Below are 24,500 nucleotides of genomic sequence, written 5' to 3' on the forward strand. Positions count from 1 at the left end.
CTGGGGTTTGTATCTGGCTGGGGGCAGCCAGGATGGGAGCAGCCCATCCCTGCGACCTCCCCAGCTCTGTTCTCCTCACACGCCCTCTCCACGCCTGGGAAAGCAGCCACAGGATCCAAGGATGAGAAACTCTTGAGAAACAGCCAAAGCAACAACAGCAGAAGGGTCCCTTTCTTTCTTTCTTTCTTTCTTTCTTTCTTTCTTTCTTTCTTTCTTTCTTTCTTTCTTTCTTTCTTTCTTTCTTTCTTTCTTTCTTTTTCCTTTTTTTTTTTTTTTTTTTTTTTTTTTTTTTTTTTTTTTTTTTTTAATTTAATTTTTAACCCATCTGTTGACTCTGGAGAAATCAGCTGGAGGTGGATGTGGCACTGGCAGGCTGCTGGTGGGGCTGGTGATGCCACACAGGCACGGAGCATCTCTTTCCTTGGCACACTGCTGAAGGGACTTCCCCCAAACGCAGCCCAGTAACATCCAAAGCCATGGACCCACAGTGGCCCTGCAGGGCTGGAGGAGCCCTGCAGCCCCCTGAGCCAGCCCCCAGCAATGTGAGTACTCAGTGACCCTCCACCCCCCAGCAGCATCCACACCAGCCCCAATATCAGAGCTCTGGGCATTAGGCTGGGGCTTGCCCCATTCCTCTGGCTGGGGATGTGCAGAGGGACACCCCACCTGTGTCCCAGCACAGGAGGATGGGGACAGCCGTGTGACCCCTGTTGCTGGACCCCAAAGAGTCCCACAAAATGCTGTGGGAGGTGAGAAATGTCCCAGGAGTCCTGAACCCTCAGCAACCCCCTGGCTGGGGATCTGGCACTATGACCCCACATCTCCTGCCTACCCCCAGGCCGAGATAAACCAGCAGTAACTTTGTACCCAGCTTTGTGCCTGCACTGAGATTGATTGCACAAGATTCCAATCCCTGCCACTGGCTGGAACCGCCCCAGCGAGGGTCTTCGGACCCCTCCCCAGCAGCGGGGAGGGGGCTGAGCTGTGAGCAGGCTGTGGATGAAGTTCTCAGCTCTGGGAGCAGCGATTGCTGCTGCATTGGCGGCTCTTTTGTCCGGCGAGGAGCTGCCTTTCGGTGGTGCCTGTGCCTCTTCTTTTCCTGCCAGCTGCTGTGCGGTTGGATGTTCTCCGGTATTTAGCTTGATCCTATTAAGGTGGATCTCAATTAATTAGGCAGGAGGCAGAGAGACAAAGAGGGACACCGGGGCCGTTCATTTTAGTCTTGTCATCGCGCCCTCTGCCACCGGCAGGCAGGGGGACAGCGGGCAGGGACGGGGTGAGGCTGCTGGGCACCAAACCGCTGCTCCCGGGATGGGAGCGGGGCAGGCAGGTGGGGTGCACTGGGGTCACCCGAGGGTCCCCCAGCATCCCTTCCCCGCTGCTCAGGGATGTCAGGCAGGCTGACACCCCCCATCCCCACAGGAAGGCAGCTGGAGCCACACGGCTCTTATCCCCTGGGACAGTGGGACAGTGTCCCACTGGGACAGTGTCCCACCGCTGCTGAGACCCTAAAGCACCCCATAAAACACACGGGGACTCAGCGGTGTGAGCTTTGCCGCAGAAAGAGCATCCCCCATCCATCCAGGTGACACCGGCCGGGTGCTGCTGTCACACCCCTGGGGGTCCAGCTGTCCCACAGCACTGGGAACACCCCCGGGCTCCCCAGCACCCCGGGCTGAGCTGTCCCACAGCACAGGGAACACCCCTGGGCCCCTCAGCTCCGCGGGTTGAGCTGCCAGACCCCTGTGGGAGCAGAGGGAACACCCCCGGGCTCCCCAGCACCCCGGGCTGAGCTGTCCCACAGCACAGGGAACACCCCTGGGCCCCTCAGCACCGCGGGTTGAGCTGCCAGACCCCTGTGGGAGCAGAGGGAACACCCCCGGGCTCCCCAGCACCCCGGGCTGAGCTGTCACACCCCATAGCACAGGGAACAGCCCCGGGTTCCTCACACCCTGGGTTAAGCTGTCCCACCGCCGGGCTCCTCACATCCCGGGTTAAGCTGCCCAACCCCCGGGCTCCCCACATCCCAGGTTAACCTGTCCCACTGCCGGGCTCCCCACACCCCGGGTTAAGCTGTCCCACAGCACAGGGAACACCCCCGGGCTCCTCACACCCTGGGTTAAGCTGTCCCACCGCCGGGCTCCCCGCACCCCGGGTTAAGCTGTCCCACCGCCGGGCTCCTCACATCCCGGGTTAAGCTGCCCAACCCCCGGGCTCCCCACATCCCAGGTTAACCTGTCTCACCCCCAGGCTCCTCACACCCCGGGTTAAGCTGTCCCACAGCCCAGGGAACACCCCCGGGCTCCCCAGCACCCCGGGCTGAGCTGTCACACCCCATAGCACAGGGAACAGCCCCGGGTTCCTCACACCCTGGGTTAAGCTGTCCCACCGCCGGGCTCCTCACATCCCGGGTTAAGCTGCCCAACCCCCGGGCTCCCCACACCCCAGGTTAAGCTGTCCCACCGCCGGGCTCCCGGCGCTGAGGGCCCTGCCCCGCGGCCCGCTCCCGGCTCCCACGCCTGCCGCTGGAGTGGCTCCAAGAGCCCGTGCGTGGGCTCAGCCTCGGCAAGAGGCCGGCAAATGGATCTCAAGGGCCCCCTGACATTCCTCCTTCCCTCCCTTTGAAGGAGAAGAGCCCCTCAGAGCTGCCCTCCACGCTAATGCACGGGGCGGAGGGGCGCTGCTAAAAGCCAAGGCTAGCAGAAGGCTTTCAGACCCTTGGAAAGGCCAAAAAGAGGTGCCCGGGGGTGACCCCAATCTCTGCTGTCGGTGTTGGGGTGTACCCCAAAATGTGTGGTGTCCCCGTGCTGGGACTCGGGGTACAGGGGGTGCAGGGAGTGGTGGGGCCGTGCCAGACCCTTCCTGGGGATGGAGGAGCCCGGGATGCTCCAGACATGGAGGGGTTCGGGGGGTTCAGGGGCAGGGAGGGGGTGAAGGTTAACGGAGGGGACTTGGGGATGGTTGGATGGGTTTGCAGAGCGTGCTGGGATGACGTGGCCGGGGTGGAGGAGGGGTGCAGGACGGGTCTAGGGGGATACAGGATGGGTGCAGGGGGGTCAGGGTGGATCTTTGGTTACAGGGGAGGCAGAACGGGTTCCGGGGTTCAGTATGGATGCAGGGTGGGTGCAGGGGGGGCAGGATGGATGCAGGATGGGTTCTGGGGTGCAGAGGGGTCAGGGTGGGTGCTGGGGTGCAGGATGGATGCAGGGTGGGTTTTGGGGTGCAGGATGGGTGCAGGGTAGGTCCAGGGGGCTCAGGGTAGGTGCTGGAGTGCAGGATGGATGCAGGATGTGTGCAGGGTGAGTCCAGGGGGCTCAGGGTGGTGCTGGGGTGCAGGATGGATGCAGGATGGGTGCTGAGGTGCAGAGGGGTCAGGGTGGTGCTGGGGTGCAGGATGGGCGCGGGGGGTGCCCCGTGCAGGGGTCCTTCCCGCCGCCAGGAGGCGCGCCACACCGTCGTTGGCACTCTGGTCCGGCAGGTCCCATCTCGCTGGTGCGGAAGCCGGAAGCGGAAGTGCGGTGACGCCCTGCCGCCGCTGTGCCGTGGCCGAAAGATGGCGGCGGCCATGGCATGAACGGGACCCGGCGCGGCCCCAGCGGTGAGAGCGGCCGAGACCTCTCCCCGGTCCTAAACCAGCGCGGAGACCACGGAGGCCCCCGGTCCCCCCTGTCCCTTTACCCCAGGGGCCAGCGGGAGAGTATCTGGGATCCCCGATACCTTTGGAGGGCGGGCCCTCAGCTGCCCCGGGCTTCCCTGGAGCTCAGTCCCTCCTCAGCCCAGGGGACTGAAGCTCCTCGCTTCCCTCTCGGCAGGTGGGCCCGGACACATCGCGGGTGATCCCTCCTGTGCCCCCTCGCCCAGCTCCCTCCGTTATTTCCAAGCTGTGCTCTATGCCTGCTGCTTGTCATATCTGCATTTATCCCTGGCTTCCTGGGCTCCCTTCCCGGTGTATGGAGGCTCCCTTTATTCCCTTGGTGTCCAGCTGTGCCTGTGCCCTTTCCTGGCTCCCTCCTTCACCTCCTTGTTCCCCGCTGTGTCTCTGTTCAGCAGGCAGGAGTGCCCTGGAGGCACCTCTGGACTGCCCTCGTTTTCCTGGTGCCTCGCCCTGAGATCTTTCTCCCTGCTCCCCGTGTCCTCCCGTGTCCCTTTTAGACAGCCCCTTCTGCTGGGTGCTGTGGGTCCATGTGAGCAGGTTCCCCGTACCCTGAACTCCCCCCCATCCCAGGGCACGTGTGCTGTCCCCGCAGGATGAGGATGAAGTAGAGCTCTGACCATGGACCATGAGGCCCCCACGATCAGGCCCCGGCGCATCCAGAACCAGAACGTCATCCACCGCCTGGAGCGCCGCCGCATCAGCTCGGGCAAGGCGGGCACCCACTGGCACCAAGTGCGCGTCTTCCACCAGAACGTCTTCCCCAACTTCACCGTGGTCAACGTGGAGAAGCCGCCCTGCTTCCTGCGCAAGTTCTCCCCCGACGGCCGCTACTTCATCGCCTTCTCCTCCGACCAGACCTCGCTGGAGATCTACGAGTACCAGGGCTGCCAGGCGGCCGAGGACCTCCTGCAGGGCTACGAGGGGGAGATCCTGGCCAACGGCAACGACCAGAGGTCCGTCAACATCCGCGGGCGGCTCTTCGAGCGCTTCTTCGTGCTGCTGCACATCACCAACGTGGCCTCCAACGGGGAGCACCTGAACCGGGAGTGCAGCCTGTTCACGGACGACTGCCGCTACGTGATCGTGGGCTCGGCCGCCTACCTGCCCGAGGAGCCGCACCCGCCCTTCTTCGAGGTGTACCGCAACAGCGAGTCCGTGACCCCCAACCCCCGCTCCCCGCTGGAGGACTACTCCCTGCACATCATCGACCTGCACACGGGCAGGCTGTGCGACACGCGCGCCTTCAAGTGCGACAAAGTCATCCTGTCTCACAACCAGGGGCTGTACCTGTACAAGAACATCCTGGCCATCCTCTCTGTGCAGCAGCAGACCATTCACGTCTTCCAGGTGACTCCCGAGGGGACGTTCATCGACGTGAGGACCATCGGCCGCTTCTGCTACGAGGATGATCTGCTGACCCTGTCTGCCGTGTACCCCGAGGTGCAGCGGGACACGCAGACGGGAATGGCCAACCCTTACAAGGAGCCCTTCATCAACTCCCTGAAGCACAGGCTGCTGGTGTACCTGTGGAGGAGGGCTGAGCAGGATGGAAGTGCTATAGCAAAAAGGAGGTTCTTCCAGTACTTTGACCAGCTGAGGCAGCTCCGCATGTGGAAGATGCAGCTCTTGGATGAGAACCATCTGTTTATCAAGTACACAAGTGAGGACGTGGTCACGCTGCGGGTGACAGATCCTTCCCAGGTATAGAATCACAGAATGGTTTGGGCTGGAAGGGGCCTTAAACATCATCTAATTCCAGCTGCCCTGCTAGGGGTCTACTGGACCAGGTGGCTCAGATGCTGCCTCCCTCTTCAGGCTGCTTATTGCTGACAAGTGCTCAAGCATTACAATGCTGTGAGCTGCTCCTTAATGAGCCTGTAATGGTTATTTAGGATCCCTAGTACCTGTGGTTTTTTTGATGCTTCTGATAGTGAATACCTCCTGTATCTTCTCTTTTCTTAATTTCATTTCTTATTTCCTTCTCATCTGCAAAATGAGAAAGATCTGATGTGTTAGCAAGTTCCTTTCTCCAAGGATTGTTCCCCATGCTCACAGATCCTCCTCAATCTTCTTTCCCTCCCCAAATCCCCAAATGAATTTAATTTTAGCTGATATTTTATATAGTCCATTTAAATTGTAGAGGTAGTCTCTCCCTTTTCTCATGTGTCTTCAAGCATGTTTTTCAAATATAGTAGTCTTCATTTTCCCTGGTACAATTACCATTTCTGTTCTGCCTACATACTCAGTCTTTCAGGCTTCAGTAAGAGGTAGTATTTATGATCTCTCCAAATTGGAGTAGCAGCTTTTAGATCAGGCTAATGGGCCAATTGCTTCTCTTTTCAATTTATTACTGAAGAAGTGGAATTAGAGCAAATGTAGCTCAGTCAGTGCTGGGTCCCTCCAGATCTTTCACAACCCTGCATGTTGATCATCTCCTTTTACTGCTTTTAGAGTGGTTGGTCACGTTTTGAGCCCTGTGAAACTAAGAGATTTTTTTAGTTAATTTTTATTCCTTTAATCAGCTTGGTTTTATTCTGTTGAAAGTATTTAGCAAGAATTTGTGATAAATCTCCAGTGCAGCCTGTAGGTCTGATTGTTCCTCAGAGGTTTATTTTCTCTCATGCACTTCTCTTCCCCACATCTTTGCCAGGACTTAGGTCCTAGAAGAAATAAACAGTAGCTCTTCTTGTGTTGCCTTTGTCTGGTTCTTCCTGGGAGATGACTCTGTTTTGCTTTATTTTATTTTCCTCTTCTCTGGTGTTTGTCTGGGGGAGTTGCTTTGGGAGGAAATAGGTAAGGCTTTATCTAATCCATGTTGATTGGTGTAAAGCTGAATGTCTGTCTCAGAAATACGAAGGCTCTGTGGAAGTGGTCTGCAGGGTTCTGCTCGTTGCTGGTGTCTGGAATGAGCTCCTGGCCCTGATGTAAATGTTTGTGGCTGGCTCAGCTCCGCACTCTGCTGTGGTTAGTAGGGTTTAGTGCCTGGTTTGCTGCAGGGAGCTCTCAACTCTCTTCAGCCCAGGGTTACTTTAAGATGCAGTTTGTGGTTTGTTTGCAATGTGCCTCAGGCACTGAGTTTTGTGCTGGGGGAAAAGTGTCTCATTTCTCAGTTCTTCCAGAGATAATTCCAGGTGTGGAGCAGTCTCCACAGACCTGTGTGAAGGTAGGCATTGTGTTAGGGCTTCCTGAATAAAACTTGGCTCACAAAATAACTACAGCTCCCATTTTCCTTCAGGCTGTCAGACAAGGAACATGAGGTTTCATCCAGTTTCAGGATCCTTTCTCCTCTCTGGCTTCTCTGCCAAGAAGGTTGAGGAGTTGCTGTTCATGGTTGTGGGTTGTGTGGTTTTTGTCTGGGTCTGCACTGTATCCTTTGAGCTCTTTAACAGTGCTCTGCATAGGTAGCTTGGGGGGTTGTTGCTGCTGTAGGCTTGTGTTGATAGGCTTGACAGCATTGCTGTGTGGTTTTTGTGGCACTCAGCTGCTGCCTCCCATGCTGTGATGATCTTTTGGTGGTGTTACAGGTGCAGCAAAAGCAGTGAGGGATTCCCTGCTCAGGGACATCCTGTAGATGTGTCTCTGTGTAAACCTGGCAAGGGAACTTTTTTATTTAAAACTGGAGGATACTGCCTGCAGTCTTCAGTGATTTGAATAGTTTTTCCTTCTGCTGTCTTCTCTTATTTTCTCTCTGCTCCAACCCTTTATTTCAGAAGGGCTTCCCTTTCCTCAGGCAGTAGTCTAGTCAGTGACCTCATCTTGTGTGTTTCGTTTGGACATGTGGGGGCTGGATTGTATTATCATAGTTTATTTTGGGGCTGTAAAACAAACAAACCTTGTGATATTTGCAGGTGGGTGGGGTGGGCAGAGTGCCTGCCATCATCCCTGAGCATTGTTTGGGAGCAGGAGGTGAAGCATTTAGGAATTGCCTCTATTGACAGAAGATTTAATCAGATGTCATGGGAATTATTTCCCTTTTAAGAAGGGGAGAGGTTCTTACTTTGGGGTGCCATCACTCCTGTCTCTAATGAAAGCTACTTTTAATAACCAATAATTAAATCTGCCCTTTCCCAATGGGATGGGAATGTCATCTCCCTTTGATGTAGCTGCGCTGACACAATGTCACCTTTTTTCCCAATTTCTTGCTCATTCGTGCCAGGATTCATTGCCATTGCTAGTCCACAGCATGGTACAAGGGCCATCTTGCATGAGAATGTCAGCGTTAAGAAGTCATCAGTGTCTTTCAGATTTTAATTTCTGTGTTTGCAGGGTACCTGGAGGGCACAGCTTTTTGTGGGCAGTGATGTAGTGCACAGTAGATAAAAAGGCTCATCTCTGTGTGATACAGATATTAAGAAGGGGAAGAAAATAATATATCTATGCAGAAGTAAAAATAATTTAAGGCCAGCTAGCATTGGATCTGAAGTAATTTTTTCAGCGGGAATGAAAATTAAATTTGGCACTTGAGTAAGTGTTTTGGGTTTGGTGGAGGACAGAGAAGAAGAGGAAAATAATATGGATGCATCTAGTTTGAGTTGAAAAATTGGAAGCCCATTAAGTTTTCTTAAATAATTGCAGCTGAGAGGTGGATAATTTGGTACATGTTGAGGCATTCCAATAGAAGAATGGATTAGTGTGAGGATGTAGGACTCTCCTGTACTGTGGATAAATTTGGTTAGGGTCTGTGATGTGATGTGGGGAGAAGGAAGGGACAGCTTCCCCATCTCTGGGTAACCTCTGCCTCTCTCCCCAGCCCTCGTTCTTCGTCGTGTACAACATGGTGACCACGGAGGTCATTGCTGTGTTTGAGAACACATCTGATGAGCTGCTGGAGCTGTTTGAGAACTTCTGTGACCTCTTCAGGAATGCCACTCTGCACAGTGAAGCTGTCCAGTTCCCCTGCTCAGCTTCCAGCAACAACTTTGCGAGGCAGATCCAGCGCCGGTGAGCCATTCGGAGCATGCTTTATTCCGTATAGACACACGCTCAGCCCCGTCCGCTGAAGGCCAGTATCAAATACTAACCCTGAGAAAACCAGTTCCTTTGGCCCCCTTTGCCAGGTGGTGCAAGGGTCAGGACTATACATGGTTCATCTTGCAGCCTGTTGCATCTGATTTTGTATTCCACAGCACTTACCTTGTTAGAGGAAGAAACAAAGCAGTTGCAAACTGCTGCTTAGAAGAAAGGAAAGGAATTTTGAGAGAAAGATGTTTCTGTCTCTCCTTGAGCAGTAACTGTTTTGGAGATTATTAAAGTGTTACTGCCCAGTAGCTTTGGTTCCTGAAGATATGATTTGTCAAGAAGCTGGCATCATCCAGTTGTGTGCGTTTTGCCAAGTGACATTCTCTGAATTTAGCGTGCACCAAACTGTGTTCTGTAGCATTTCCTCAACATCAGTCACCAGCTCGTGGTTCTCATCACTGTACTTGGAGAAGGGAAACTCATCTGCTTAGATCTGTTGTGAAAGCTGAACAAAATACCGAAATAACATGGGTTTCTAGAATATGCTTTAATAGTCAGATGTGGTTTTAATGAGGCAGAGTGTGTTATTTCTCTAGGAAAATTTTGTTGTGACTCAGGTTGTTTTGTTCTTCCAGTGACTTGTTTCTCATCTTCCAAAGTACTTGCCATCCACTTATGGGCATCAAGCTTCTGTTGACTTTAGGCTGATGTCACATAAGTCTGATGAAATTGACTATGTCTGTAACTTTCTAGACCAACCTGTCAGGAAATCCGTAATGCTTAATAGGAGAGAGAATGAGAGAACTTATTGAAGACTCATGAAGAACAACTTCTGCCTTTTGTTAAAGTAAAAAGGAGAGTCTTTCCATCCCCTTGCTACAAGGGCCTGTAACAGGAGTGTTGTAACTTCCACAGCAAAGTACCACAGAGCATAGTCCACAGTGAGCTGGCTTCTGGATGAGTGTTTATCCTCCTTATTGTCCCTGCAGTTGATCTGACTGTTCTTGCACAAGTAAGTTTCAAATTTTACTTGGAAGGAGAAATCCAGCTTGTGTTAATCTCTCCACCAGGAAGAACTTTCAGCTCACTGTAGTTTCTGGAGAGCTTTATGCTCCTCATCAAGGTTCTTCTTCATCTAAGGTTTCTCCCTTTATGCATTTAAAACAATGGGTGGAGAGAGGAGGATTGTCAAGTCAATGTTAAGGGCTCAACTGTTACTGTGGAAGCCCCCTGGCTTTTGCTCATGCTGTTTCCAGGCTTTGTGGTAAAGCTTGGATTGACTGATAAACTGCTAATCCATCTCTCCCTGTTTCTGATCCTGTTCATTCCTGTACTGCAGAGCAGCTGGGTCTAGATGTTGTGGCACATTCTTCTTCTTCTGTCACTCTGGACATTCTGAGTGAGACAGTGATGATAAGGGAGGATGGAAAGGTTAGCAGAACTGGTTGATGTTTGAATCACTGTGATACATCTTTGGAAATGAGCTGTTTTAGTTCTTACACTGCAGCTGTTTTCTTTCCCTGTCAGTTGACCTGCTTAGTTTATTTAAGATGTGCTGTTCAGCTGTGGCCTTTGTGAACAAAAGGTGTCTCTTGGTTTGCTGCAGGTTCAAAGACACGATTGTGAACGCCAAGTACGGAGGGCACACGGAGGCCGTGCGGCGGCTGCTGGGGCAGCTCCCCATCAGCGCCCAGTCCTACAGCGGCAGCCCCTACCTCGACCTGTCCCTTTTCAGCTACGATGACAAGTGGGTGTCAGTCATGGAGCGGCCCAAGACCTGTGGTGATCACCCCATAAGGTACGGGGAGCTAGCTGTATGTGAGGAGAGGGTGCAAGGAGTCACTGTAAATCACCTCTGCCACGGGGGATCGAGTGTGCAGAAGAGGGAGTAGATGGAAGCCTTTGTCTTAGGAAATCCTTTCGCCAGGGGCTTTATTTCACAAAACTTGGCCTCTCTCCTTTACAGTAATGTGGATGTGTGGGAGGGCTCTTCATGTTTCCTCACTGAGCTGCTCTGCTCTGGGGAAGGTTTGGGTGGTGAAGTCTCAGCCTTTTCCATATGAATGGTCTTGTTCCTCCTCCTCTTCTTGCAGTGCTGCCGTTGTGTTTGGGTTGCAGAGTCAGCTCTGATGTCTGCCTTCCTGTGCTGGAAGGATCCTGTCTGAGCATGTGGGTTTAGTTGGCAAGGATTGTCTGGTTTGTCCTGTGAATAAAATAGTATCTGGGCTAGGTGTTACTCAGAAAGCTTGTGGTATTGACTGAGCTGTTTTCAGGCTTCCCTTGTTTACTGTTCTCACCCTGGGAGCTGTACTCCTTGTCATACTCCCTTCTCTCTGAGATCTGCAGGAAATGTCTGTTTGTAGTAGGAATTTTAGCCAGGTGTCAGGGCCATTCTGTGTCTCTTCCATCTGAGTCTCCAATGCTGCCAGAGGGAGTAAGTCTGAGCTTGAGAATAAGGAGGCTTGCGATGCTTCTTAAAGAAATATCAGGATTGTTTATTTCTTTTTGTTGGCTGCAACCATGGCTGCAAGAGGTAGTGGTTAAAAATCAACATCTGCAGCTTGTCAGGCTCAAAGAGCCTGAGTTATCCAGGCAGAATAGTCTTTCTGCTCCTAGTACTGCAGAAGCAAACCTATACTCTGGAAACAAAGAGAGCCTTCAGTGCCTGAGTGCTTTGTTTAGTGACTGCACACATGACGGGGGCTCAGGCAGCCTAGGGACATCATTCTGGATCGCTTCCCAACTTTATTTTCATCAATGCATTCTCAAAAAGTGGTTTCATATCTCCCCTGGCCCTGACTCAGGTGGCAAAGAACTTCTGATTATTCCTGTGCTCTCAATTCCCAAATTATGTATATTTAATTGATTCTTCTGCCTGTATGATTTGGTTTGATCTCCAGCTTCCATGTTATCTGCAAAGAAAGCCTGCCCTTTTCCCCCTTGTCATGCTTGACGTTGGGAAAACTTGCAGGGTGGCAGTTGTCTGCCAGCGCCAACCTGTGCCGGGCTCCCGCGGACAAAAGGCAGCAGAACCGCAGTCATGTGCCGCGGTGGAGCCTTTGTAGTAAACAAAGCCAAGTGCCACCTTCCCTCCCTCCCCTGAGCAAACCAGCGTTTCAGAGCCAGAGCTTTTAAAGCTCAAAGCTGTGCACAGTCAATTAGGACTTGAATAGAGCCTCGGAGCAGTGGGGCTCCTGGTTTTTGGAAAGTAAGCAGAAGATGAGGCGCTAACCTTAACCATTCAGTAGCTGAAATAGTGCTGCTGTGGTTCTCACATGCAAAACAAAGGGATTAATAAAATAATGCCAGCTGCCTGTTGGGGTTAGAGGGCTTGGAAATGAGGAACCATAGGATTTGTAATGTAAGTCCTGTAATTGTCTGGAATGGAAAACCCTTCAGTAGCTTAGGTTGTTATAGTCTGTGTGCAGTTTCCTGGCACAATGTGTGAGCTAGGAAGGCTTCCAGACCTTTTCCACATCAATTCAATATTTCTGTGCACTGCGTTGTTTTAACCCTTAGTGCTTTTCTGCATCCCAGAAGGTTCAATTCTGCCTACTTAAGATACCAGTGGTTGTTTGCTGTTAGGTGGGAAGGACTTTAGGTTCCCCATCACCACCGCCTTCCAGTCTCTTTTCAGGAGGCCTGAAGAGATATTCAGTGGGTGAAATGATGGCACTTGAGGGAAGAGGCTCTAACACAGCTCTACCTATAGCAGGGGGTCTCTAAAATCCATCTAGATGGCTAATAAGGAGCCATTTAACCAAAGAATTGGTCTGCAGATAAATCTTCCATTTCCCTACGGTTTGAAAAGGCTGGTCTTGCTGTTTCTGTTGATATACAATTTTATATTGCAGTGCCTAATTTATCCCCAGAATGAGAGCCCATGGAAATGGCCTCTGATTGCAGAGCACTTTTAAAAATACATTTAAAAATACCAAACTGAGCACATCTTTGAGATTACAGGGAGCTTCATCTTGAGTAGTAAATTGTTGTGAATTGGGGGAGAGAGGAACAGATGGGGGACTGTGCTTTATTTAAAGAATGACCCTCTGCATACTCAGCCTTGTGTAGGAGGGAAAGGGCTTTTTGAAAAGCCAAATACCAAGATTGTGACTCTCTTGCTGGGTTCTTGTGTGCAATTTTCAGGCAGGGCTGGCTGGCTGGCACTTTGATTCAGAGGAAGGGAGAGGAGAGTGGCCCTCCAGGAAGAACATGAGGTTCTCAATAGGCTGTGTTGTTAAAATGTGGAGTATGTCTGCTCCTGAAACAGCATTGCTGGTATCTGTCATCATCCGTTCTTCCAGGCTGAGAGCTGAGTGCATCGTATTGCTGGCGGGGGGGAGATGTGCTCAGACGTTAAAAGCATTCTTGGAGTTAAAATCAGAGGAAAATGCAAAATACCCGCATGCACTAAGTGTTGGTGGAAAAGAAAACAGCTGGGAGGCATAATGGCAATTCTGTGCCTGAAGATGGAAGAGGTCTAATGAAAATGGTCTAACAAACAGAGACAACTTCAGGGGGACGACTTGAGTTAGAGCCCAGTTACTTGGTGAAGGTATCACATCCAGAAGTCTCCACCACTACATCCCAGAAGCCTTCTCCAAAGTCTCAGGGAGGGTGGGATCCTCACAGAGAGTCCTGTGTTCTGACAGCAGCAGAGGACAGTGGTGTTACCTGGATTTATGTCAGTTGCACCGAGTGTGCAGGGGAGGTTCAGGAAGCAAAGAGCTTCCCTGGACTCGCCTGTCTCTTCAGTGCTGTTTGTGTCATCCCCCTGAAAATGTTCCCTCTGTGCTGGAGCTGTGTTCCAGAGCTCATCTGTTTGGAGATGCATATGAGCTTGACCCACAGGCAGGTGTGTGGGTGACAGCAGGAAGTCATAAGGTTTTTCTTGACCTCTGTCCTTGCTGTGGTTGTTGAATTCAATTCATCAGGTACCTCCTGCACAGCCTATCTCATTAATGTTTTATTGGTGGCAATCTAAAATGAATTGCAAAGCCTTGCTTCAGCTGTACACTACAACGTGGCACCCTTGAGCAGGATTGCAGCGACTTCCTTGACTGAACAGGCACAAGGACAGCAGTGTAAAGCCTTCACTGGCAGTACCACGAGGAGGAAAGGGTGGCCTGACACTCTCAGTGTCAGGGAGTGTCCCCATTGCTAAGGGAAGGGAGCTCAGTTCTGTACAGCCTTAGGGATCAAGGGGAGCAGCTTGCATTAAGAGAGGATGGAGAGCCAGCACAGGTGGCACCTGAACCAAACTGACTCCCTCTTGTGAAGTCAGCTTTGTCCCTCAAAGTGACAGGTAGAGTTCTCTCATTGCTAATAATAAAATAAAAGTGATGTTTTTCTAGACAGTGGAAAACAACTGCCCTGAGAGGGACTTCCCTGCGAAGCCAAGAGCCAGGCACCCAGCTAAGGACCTTCTGCTCCTCAGGGAGCACCAGAGCTCGAACAAGGCGCTTGTCTCTGCGTGCAAAGAGCCCAGATGGCAAAGTCAATAGTCGGGAACAGCCGTAATTGACTTTCTCTTCCTTTCAGATTTTACGCTCGTGACTCTGGCCTGCTGAAGTTTGAGATCCAGGCGGGCCTCCTGGGGCGCCCCATCAATCACACGGTGCGGCGCCTGGTGGCCTTCACCTTCCACCCCTTCGAGCCCTTCGCCATCTCGGTGCAGCGCACCAACGCCGAGTACGTGGTCAACTTCCACATGAGGCACAGCTGCACCTAGAGGCACTCGGGGCTGCTCTCCTTGGTGCTGGGTCTCTGCCACGGGTGCACCAAAGCCAGGCACTCAACCCTCTGGGAAACCAAACCATTGCTCGTGGAAAGAAGCCTCACCTGGGAGCTCCTACCAGCAGCATCTCACAGGGCCCTCAGGCTCAGCTGTGGAAAGCTGATCCACCCCAGTTATGGGGGGGGGTCGGAGGCTTCTTCTGACCCTGTTTGTACTGCAGAGATCCCCCTTCTGTCCTTCCCTGCTCCTGTTGATGAACAAAGCATAGCTGAGGTTAATTTCCTGATTTCTCAGAGGCATGGCTGTTTTCTGTCCTGCTGTGGGTCTTAGGATGGCAGAGATGGAGCTTTGCATCACACTTGTGGAGCACTCCCTTCTGCACTGGTGCTGTCCTACTGTGTTGGACAAATGACCTGTCACAGAGGGAAGGGATGGGAGCCATGGGGAGGGCTTGGATACAGCTACCCCTGTTTGTTTCTTCAGAATTGGTAGGAAAATGAGACCCTGCTCTCATCCACACAATCAACTCATGTTTTAATATGCAAGAGGTCAGGAAAAAAAAAAGGTGTGAGAAATCACTACAGTTGAGGGACATGAGGTGTGTTCCTGATCCTTATGCAAGTCACTTAATCTTTGTGCCTTAGTAAAAGCTCCTAAGTGAGAGGTGGTGCTACACCAGCAGGCCAGGCAGCTGGTTGTGTCTGTAACGCACGAGGAGGTGGGTGCAGGAGGAAGATGGGTGTCTGGGAAGGGTGTGGGGAGCAAGAGCAGCTCCTTGGTTGTGTCAGAAGGACTCTTCTGCAGCATGGGAGTTAATCCTCATGGCCATCTGCAGGTTCTGCTGCTCAAAAGAGGGACACCCAGCTGCTGGCACCCTCCTGTGTGTGTTGGAGTACCAGCGTAGAAAATGAGTAGGATTTGCCCAGGAAGAAGGGTGGAGAGCTGAATTCATGTTCACTGCTGTGGGTGGGCAGTCTAGAGATGAGCTTGTTGACTTAGGTTGCTTACCTCTGTCTGTTTGATACACTGTTCTCTGTGAGAACCCAGATGCTGTTTCCAGGCTTCAGAGCACAGCTGGCCAGTGTGGCAGTGTTGGCTGGACCATGCTGCTGATAAATTAAGCTCCTGGGTGTAATTACCTGCCACTGTGGGCTGGTGAGAATTCTGGCCTGCCCTTCTCTCTCAAAAATGGAGGTTTTGGTTGTAGGCCAGCATTTGGGAGTTTTTATACGAGGGCTGGTTTATGACTGCTGCCAGGCAGCACAACCATCCCAGCATCACGATGTGCTCCATCAGAAGCTGGAGCCTGTTCTTGTCCCATTCCTTTAGGAGGTACAGTGGGGGCAATAGAAAATTGGTGCTAATACACAGGAGACCCTCTCCGTTAAAGGACCCTGTGGGTGTCTCAACTGGACCAAAATGAGCTGTGGGTGATGTGCTGTGGCCACATGCGTGTGAAGAGGAGTGTTGGAGTCATGCATTCATTTTGCTGGTGATGCACTGGAGAAGAGCTGCGTGGGTGGGGGTGCCTGCTCATGGTATGAGTGGTGGACCTCAAAGTTAAGGGTGTCCTGGGGTCCTTGAATCAGCCTTTGCTCTCTGCCTCACTGTACTTCTCTCCTGGCCTTGCTAAACATTATTTCTAGGCAAGACATTGCATTTTACTGCTCTTTTCCTGGTGTTTGCACTGTTGGTGTCTCAGGTCTGTCAGGAGTGCCGGCGGGTCAGGAGACTGCTAACAGAGGAGATGTCAGTGCTTTAGCTGCAGGTTCCTCTCATCTAATAACACTATTTGTCAAGGTTTTAGGGTTTTATCCTGTGATCTGTTCCTCAAACATTCAATTAAAGCTCCAAGTGGAGAATCGTTTGCACACTGTAGATCATGGATTTACCTCCCTCTGCACCACTCTCACAGCTGTTCACACTTCAGTATGAGACTTTTTTTTCCCCCCCCAAGCTTCCAGCTGCTCCATCTGAGACTCTGTTTACTCCTTGGTGTCACAGCCTCAGGAAGTCAGTGCTTACTAAATTAGCTGTCAGATCTCCATTGAGACTCTTTTTTCAGTGGCAAAAATATAAACTTCAGCATTTCTGTAGTAGGGGCTTTTGCCAAATTCAGGCTTCTCTGTGTGAAGCAGAGAGTGTGGCATGGATTGCTGGACTTGGGGCTGAGAAAGAGATCTGTTCTTAGCTCTGCTATTAAATTCTGAGGCTGGGGGCAAATCTCTTCCTTCTCCAGCTGGTGTTTTCTTCTCTGTAAATGAGGCCAAAAACATATTTTCAGCTTTTGTAAAACACTTTGAGATTCATGGATAAAAAGTGCTGGATAAGTGCTAAATATTTTCTTATTATGTTTGCAGACAAACTGATCATACTGGGTACTAATTGCCTTGGAGTAGCATAGCAGATCCTCTGGTCTTGGCTGCTGCATTTTATATCAACAACAGAGTTAATTTTGTTACAGAAATGTATGGAAAGAAAAGTCTCTCATGCTTGAAATTTTGATGCTTTTATTTAAGAAACAAAAACTGTGTGTGGTGGGGAGGGTGGGAGAAAAGGGGAGATATTTTCTACCTGATATTTTTCCTAGGTTAGGGTAAACATTTGTTAGCAACACAAGACAAAAACATAATAAACAGAATTTGCTTTAAAAGTCTGATTTATTGTCTTTGTCTTCTAAAAATCTGAATGGTAGAGATGGGAATTCCTTTGCTAAGAAGAGATGTCGGGGGTATGCCTTGGACTGTGCAGACATATGCCATGGGAGCTTGCTGTGTCTTCCTGGCACTTGGAGTACAAGTGTCCTTAGGACTGTTCCCACCTGAGGCATTTCTGTAGTTCCTGCAGATTTCTCAAATTCTTGTCTACATGAACTAATGCTGGGAGAGGAATTCTTGGTTACATTTTTCCCTTTGCATATTAGTACTAGCCCAGCTTGTATTCAGGGACTCTTCCTTTATTCCATTTTCAGCATTTATCCAATCTTTTGGTCATTTTCTGCACGATCAAGGGATGAAACCCCAGCTGTGGGGGTGGTTTAACCCCAGCTGGCAGTTCACTCCCTCACCAGTGGGATTGGGGAGGGAATCGGGAGAGTAAAAGTGAGAAGACTGGTGGGTTGAGATAAACACTGATTAATGGGTAAAGCAAAAGCCACATGCAAGCAAAGCAAAACAAGGAATTAATTCCCACTTCACATGGTCTGGCAGGTGTTTAGCTATCTCCAGGAAAGCAGGGCCCCATTCTCTGTAGCTGCCCCAGCCAAAACCAGCACAAAGCTGAACACACCTTGCTTGGCAGAGCAGCCTGTCCACTGCTTTTAGGTTGTGCTGAGGCACTCAGATTTTCGATGTGCTGCTCCCTGCCTCTGCAGAACAGTCTGGCTGAGAACTCTGCAGCATCCCTGTTTGTGTTAGTTCCTCTAACCATCTGCATCTTGAGCATGAAAGTGATTTTCCTTTGAACCTTTCCTCCATTTCTCAGATGCTTTCCTGTGAAGACCTTGAGCACATCAGAAAGCTCTTGAGCCCATGGCTTTTCAGATAGGCACTAAGTGAGGAGGAGATGCTTGAGCTGGAAACCGTGTTTGACTGGCAGCGAAATCCCATCTTTTGTTATTTTTTGTGCTGCCTTTGCTTTAAGAAAATAAAAGTAGCGATAGCAGGACAGCTGCATTATTTCTTGTATAAAAGGCATTAGACTGCAAGGCACAGAAATCCCATTACAGTCAAAGGTATGTATGGGTTTAAGATGTGTCCCTACTAAAGACTCCTATCAATTAATCTTCCAGTGCTCATGGCTGGCCCTGATTTAGCTGCCTGTGTATACTGAAAAGACCTTCCTTTTCCTCAGGTGCTGCATCTATTAAGCTCTTCCCTTGGTCATTTTGACCCAGCTAGAAGAATCAGATTTCTGATGTTTTAATAAATCCCTTTGTTTTTCTTCTTTATAATTTGTCTTGCTGCTTTTCTACCAGCTTTTCCTGCAAGGATCTCTTAGGGCAGTGGGCAGAGAGATGGTAAAGGCACAGCAATGAGACATGTGACCCTCTCACAGCTGTTGTCCTACTGGGAGCCTTTATCAGATAGGTACATGCTGCAGAGCAAATGGATGTCCTATGGACAATGGAACAGGATTTTGTGGGTTTACTTCATCCTTGCTATGCAAGTTTCAGAGTCTGTGTCCTTGGTGTGCCTGAATCTTGTGCTTCCTTGTTTTATTAGATGGTTATAAAAGCTTTTATGGTAAAATAATCCTGTGGAGGAGGGAATGGTGAAATGGGTTATTATTTTTAATTGTTTTCCTTGCTCCCCACCTTTCTGTTTGGCACCAGCCTCACCCCGATGCACCTTTTACTCCCTCACCCAGGGTAAGGGTTCAGCCTAGGGTTGGGGTTCCAAAAACCACAAAGCCCAGAGCTCCAGGCACACTGCAGCTACAAAAGGCGTGCCAAGGGGAACACAGAACTGCCAAAACATGGCTTCCTCCACAGCTTTCTCCTTTGACCCAACCTTAGCCCAAGGCTGCAGTGAGCTTGGAGCTCTGGGCTTTGTGGTTTTTGCAACCCTAACCCCAGACAGTAAAAGCAGCCTTGGACTAAGCCTGGTTGAAAGGAGAAAGCTATGGAGGAATCCATGTTTTGGCAGTTCCCCTTGGGAACTGTCCCAGTGCCCGACTGGGCAGCAGCTTCTGGTCACCTTGGATAGGGCAGGTGAGGGTGCCCTGGCAGCGCTGACATCAGCCCTGGGCTGGAACCCTGGGGCTGCTGGAGCTGGGATGTGTGGGACCACTTGCTTAAGGGGCTTGGAAGGGTGAGAACCAGGCAGGTGGCAGGGAAGCCCTGCCAGGGCCATCTGGCTGCTGTTGGATGTGATTTTAGGGTGTTGTTAAGAGCGGTGGGCAGCGCTGCATCCCTGTGAGTGCCTGCTCGCTGCCGCTGAGCTGGTCATTTGATAGCTCCTCGGTGCTCCTGGGAGACCTAAAATGGAGCAGTGCCGGATTAGATGTACCCAGTGCCCTTGGTGAGCTCCGCGGAGATACGATCCTCGCCCTCCCGCCTCCGACCTGCTGGCGCCCAGTGCCGTCGCCACAGCAACGGGGAGAAGCAGCCCATCCGCATGGAAACGGCCTTGCTGTGCCCGCCAGCCGCCTGCGGAGAGCTGTTCAAATGGCCAGCTCGGAAAGGTGAGGGGCACCAGCACCTCTGTGGCGACCAGCAGGCAGCCTTGGCCCGAGCTGCGGGGCTGCGCGCACATCCTGTGGGTTACTGCAGTGCTGGCACTGTCCCTGCGTGTGGGACTCCCTTCCCAAAGTGCTGGCACTGCCCCCAGTGCAGAGCCAGCAGGTGCTCCCTTGTCTCTGACCGTGATGGATAATTTTCATTGCTGCTGCCCTATTTTTTTAGGGCTGGTCCTGAAGTCAGGGTAAGGTCCAGATTATCTGTGCTGATACCTGCAGCAGCGTAGGTAGATCACTGGTTCACCCCTGACTGGTTAGTACTTAATGCTTGTAAAATCCCTCTTTGTAAGGAAAAAGGAGCAACTGGCAGCTAAACAGGGTCTCCTGTAACATAGGACAGGCAAATGTCATCTCGACAGCATGATTGTGCAGTGCAGCCTCTCTGGCTTTGGGCAGCAAAGTCTGAGTTAATCTCTCCTCATCCTGCCTCCTACACCTTAAATCCCCCATCGGCTGCTTCCCCAGAGAGGGCTCAGGTTTGAAGGTGATGTTGGTGCTGATCTGCTGGCTCTGATAAGGGCTGGGGAGAGCAGCTCTGCTGTGCAGCTGCTTGTGGCCAAGCAGGGTTTGTTCCAGATTTACAGTGGCCCTTTGGTGACTGTGTCTCTTGGCTGCAGGATCACTTGGAAGGGGATCTCCCCAGGCAGCATCAGTTCTTTGGACAGATTTTGGTCAACAGGGCTGGTTTGACAACTATGTCCAGGGAAAGATTGTCCCAGAGCATCTTCCAGTGCTGGAGAAAGCTGCTTTCCAGCCATCGACCTTACTAAGAACTCCACAGGGCTGACCAGTCTACAGTAATTTGCATTTCTTGGTCAGTTTGACCAGGTCAGGAAATTGCTATTCCTGTGGATTTGGCGGGAGCAAAATGAAAGGCAGTGCCCAGATCCTGCCAAGGGGCTGTGTGAGAGCCTGGCTGGCAATTAGCCTGTGCCTGCAGGCTGGTGCATGAGGAGATGAGTCCTATTTCCCCTCACCTTGGGACCTGCAGAGGGGGCAGAGGATGTGAGACTGGTGGGTGAAATATGTCGTTCTTCTGCCTGGCGCCCCAAGTTTTATTTGTTACCTGGAGCCCTGTGTGGGTAGGAAGCCTGGCCTGCTGCTGTGCATAGGAGCCCCTTGTGCCCAATCCTTTCTCCCTTTTGCTTACTTTGTTTTTAGAAAAACAAGTGGTGAGGTTGCTGCTGGAAGCAGCTTTCCCAAGCAATGGCTGTTAGGGCTCCAGAGCTGCCCAGATGTTTGGGTCCAGGTGCACAGCCTCCACTCTCAGTAGATGTGGGCACAGGAGGAGGGTTATAGACTCTGGAGAAATTAAAGGACCCTGCCAAGTGGCACTAGTGCAGGGGAAGCTTGGAGAACTCAGCAGAGGAGGTGTGAGTGGTTTCAAAAAAACAAATAACATCGAAACCTGGCTCCCCTCTACATGTCCCCAAGAGGACCCCGCAGTCCCGCTTCACCATCAGTGTGGGGACTTGGATGCTCTTAGGCTGTTCATTAGTAAAACCTCTGAGCAGTTCCTGCTGCCATCGAGTACCCATTAATGCCTCTTCAGGGAGAGGAGAACATTGGGAAAGCACAAAACCAATCCGAGGGCCCTTTATCTCTTTTTGGTCTGAGAGGTCATGGGCTGAGGTTGGAGGGGAAGAGGGGCCAGGTGGGGATGCTAGGCATGAAAGCAGCACCGTGATTATCTGCCGAAGTCTGAGTGCAAAAACATAACCTGATTTGAACTGCTACTGCTTCAAAACTCCCGGGGGTTCTTTAGGGTTATAAACACCTACTCAGTGACCTTCTTTGTGCACATCTCGAGCCAGGTATTCCCACACCAGAGGGAAAGCCAGCAAAACCTGCACAGATGTCTTTAACAGCTGCAGCCGGGCTGCCATAAGCCACCCCTGCTGCTACAGTTTATTAGCACTGCAGGGTCTGTCCCCTTCTCCCCCTCCTCCTTGCCTGCTTGTGTGTACAGTCAGCTGTTAAAGGACACTGACATCACTTTATGGTTTAATTGAATCTCACAAAGGGATCCAAATTGGCTGCCTGACTCTTGTCACTGAGATGCTCATGGAAGAAATAGTAAATCACCAATTCAGCAGATAAAGCTGCAGCTCTGGGCAGAAGGTCCTTGTTGCTGGGGATAGGGAAGTATTCTCTTTGCAGAATAATACACTATTAGGGAGATGGATGAGGGCTATTTTTCTAGGCCACCAGGTGCCATCCCAGGTCCAAAGGAAGGGTAACTGAGTTAGACTAACTCCCCAAGGTAGTGTAGCACTCAGTAAGGGGTAAACAGACCTGAGGCAGCATTTTATCTGTAAGTCAGGAGACTGTTCTGTGTTTTACACAGGGATTTAGAGGGATATAATGGAGAGAGGTCCATGTGACCGTTTATTTAGAACGGAAGGCAGAATCTCAGGAAAGGCCAGGGATGAACCAGGATGAAGCTTTGCAGTCAGCAGCAATTTCTGAGATTGTTTCTCAGAAAAAGTCATCTTTGAGTGTAAGGAATCAAAAGTTAGGAGGGAATGGAGAGCAAAATGTCCAAAAGCAACAGGGAAGCCCAGAGGGAGAGGATATGACCCTAATGAGAGTGCTAATGCTGTGGCCATGCTACTGACAAATAAAGTAATTGCTGCTCAGGAGGAATGTGAGCCAGTAGAAAACAGCTTTCCTCCCAGATGCCAAGAAAAGCAATTAGAACTCGTAAACACCAGTGGCTGACTAAAACCAGGCCCTTAATTAATAGTTTCATTTGACGGGTAAGGAAATCGTTAAGCACTATTGGTGTCTATTAATTCCCTGCAACACAAACCACAATAGAATTTTAAGCCTTCCACTGTACAGTGTGTTCAGAAAGGAGAACCCCAGCCCTTGCTTTGTGCAGCTGTGCTCTCTCACCTCACTGCCCCAGAGATCCAGAATGTGTTGCAGGATAAACAGCTCAGACTGTGCACAAAGTTAGGACATGGTTTTGGGAGTGCTCCATCAGGGCAGGAGAGAAGGTGGATGGAAAACGTGATTTCGGTATAAAGCTGTACAACTGAAGTACTGTGCTGGGGAATTCAGAGTACAGGGAGCTGGTGGTCTGGAAGATCTGCATCATACTGTACAGATCCCAGCCACTGAGCCATGGAGAACAGCGTCAGCCTCTTCTGTCCAGCTCAGAGGGTGCTACAGGACTGCCAGTCAAAGGAAGAAGTGGGGGTTAGCTACCAGAAATAGGCAGGGCAGGGAGGGACATAAAGCTTCCCACTGTACAGGCAGTGGTGATGCACTGGCAGACCTCCTAAAACCTTCACAAACCCAGAAACCAAGACTGTCTAGAAGGACACAGCCTTGATTTGAAGTGTGGATAAGATGAAGATTTATTCTTGTTGTTTTCTGACTCTGGATTCACTTTTTACACAAACACTTTCCTGAATTCCAGATCTCTTCACAACTTTACTTTTCTATTTGTTCTACCATCTTCATGTGACTTGGGCACTTCTGCATTGATGCAATGAACAGGCTGTGGTAGAGAACAGCACTGTTTGGTCTTCTGTGTGTTAGACAAACCTGCTAGCACAGCCTGGTGCCCCTTGTTTGTCAGTCTGGTTGCTGTGCTGGGCAGACAGCAGCCCAGCCTTGCTGTATCCACAGCACACACCCCTTCCCCAGCCAGCTGACTGCATACTCAGAGTTCATCTTGCCAGTTTATGGCTGACCTGCCATCTTCTTAAAAAGCAGAATATTAAGTCCCTAGTTCAGCCGTATTTCTGGAGTGAGGAGGAAAGGCTTCTAGTGTGGCAAACATCTATGGAAGAGCCTCTCTTCCTCACTGTCAAATCTGTGACAGTTCAAGGAAGTTCCCTTTAAGATCACCTATCCTCCCTTCAAATTCAGAGTTGGACTAAAGCAGATTTGTCTGAATCTTGTTTTCTCCTGTCAAATGCAACTCAACAGGCTTTTCTAAGCAGTGATTTCTTTCAAAACCTGCTGTATGCCATTCAGCCTCATGAAGGAGGTTCACTGCCTTGTTGCTATGGTACCCTTTCTCTAAAGAGGAAGAAAATAGTTAACTATGCAATTTAAGAAACTATAGAGGAATGACAGAATGAGAAATAATAGAAAGGAAGATTCTGCATTTGCAATAGAACTGCTGGTTGCTGTTGAAATACACCATGTTTACAGGTGAAATACTTGCCCAGAGCACCATGTATAGTGCCAGGGCTTCTCTGGCAGCAGGGATTTCAGTGAGATGCCCATTGCTAGGCACTGTGCCTCTGCCGTCCAGCAGATCAATCCTGTAGTCAGTTACTGCTTTTACCTTCCCTGCTTAATGCTCCTGAAATATTTCCTTGGCAGAAATTCTGGATGGAGCTGGGACACCAATAATACATCACAGACCCACAACAAGCTCCTGCTGCTTGTGGATACACAGAGGTACAGTTCAAGACTTAAGTGCTTTGTATCTCCTTGGCAACATTTCATTATTCCTTGGGCCTACTAACCCCTGCTTGCTTTCCCCAGGACCCTGGAAAATCCAGTTTGTGGTGCACACGGCAGCGCCAAAGAGACTGCAAGCATCAAACCTGGCAACATCCCAGCAGCCCCTTTAGAAAGTGAGGTGCTTTCCTTTGCCAAGAGCAGTGGCAGGTCAGTACAGCTTGGGTGAAACAAAGCACTGCAACAGATGTGCCAGGAATGGATCCAGGCTGGTGCTCTGTGAACAGGGAGAGCTGCCACTCAGATGTAGCTCTGTGAGCCAGGGGGAAGGAAAGAGTTACCCCATGCGTTTTTTCCCAATGTGAGCAGTGAGACAAAGAGGGAAGGAAGATGACCTGACCCTGTGCAGTTGTTTACTACAAATGACTACAAGGAGATTGAGATCTCAGGCTCTCCTTCTGCCTGACAAGAGCACTAATGGCATGG

At 50.7% G+C, this 24,500-nt stretch overlaps 1 protein-coding gene across 7 annotated transcripts; it reads left to right on the forward strand.

Moving 5' to 3' along the window:
* The first annotated feature begins 3,514 nt into the window (after positions 1 to 3,514).
* DET1 (DET1 partner of COP1 E3 ubiquitin ligase) lies at positions 3,515 to 24,461 on the forward strand. Of its 7 annotated transcripts, none has more exons than XM_041418438.1 (6): positions 3,515 to 3,598; positions 4,248 to 5,356; positions 8,406 to 8,596; positions 10,221 to 10,412; positions 23,934 to 24,011; positions 24,099 to 24,461. In XM_041418438.1, the coding sequence occupies exons 2-6, from the start codon at positions 4,274 to 4,276 to the stop codon at positions 24,241 to 24,243; spliced, it is 1,689 nt and encodes a 562-aa protein (XP_041274372.1). In that variant the 5' UTR covers positions 3,515 to 3,598; positions 4,248 to 4,273; the 3' UTR covers positions 24,244 to 24,461. The 7 variants fall into 7 exon arrangements, with proteins under 7 accessions (XP_041274372.1, XP_041274369.1, XP_041274371.1 ...); XM_041418435.1 differs by having other exon boundaries at positions 3,524 to 3,812; XM_041418437.1 differs by having other exon boundaries at positions 3,530 to 3,812; positions 4,226 to 5,356.
* The last annotated feature ends 39 nt before the right edge of the window (positions 24,462 to 24,500 follow it).

Source organism: Onychostruthus taczanowskii, unplaced genomic scaffold, assembly GCF_017590055.1.
Source record: "Onychostruthus taczanowskii isolate IOZ18803 unplaced genomic scaffold, ASM1759005v1 scaffold6, whole genome shotgun sequence".
Taxonomy (NCBI): domain Eukaryota; kingdom Metazoa; phylum Chordata; class Aves; order Passeriformes; family Passeridae; genus Onychostruthus; species Onychostruthus taczanowskii.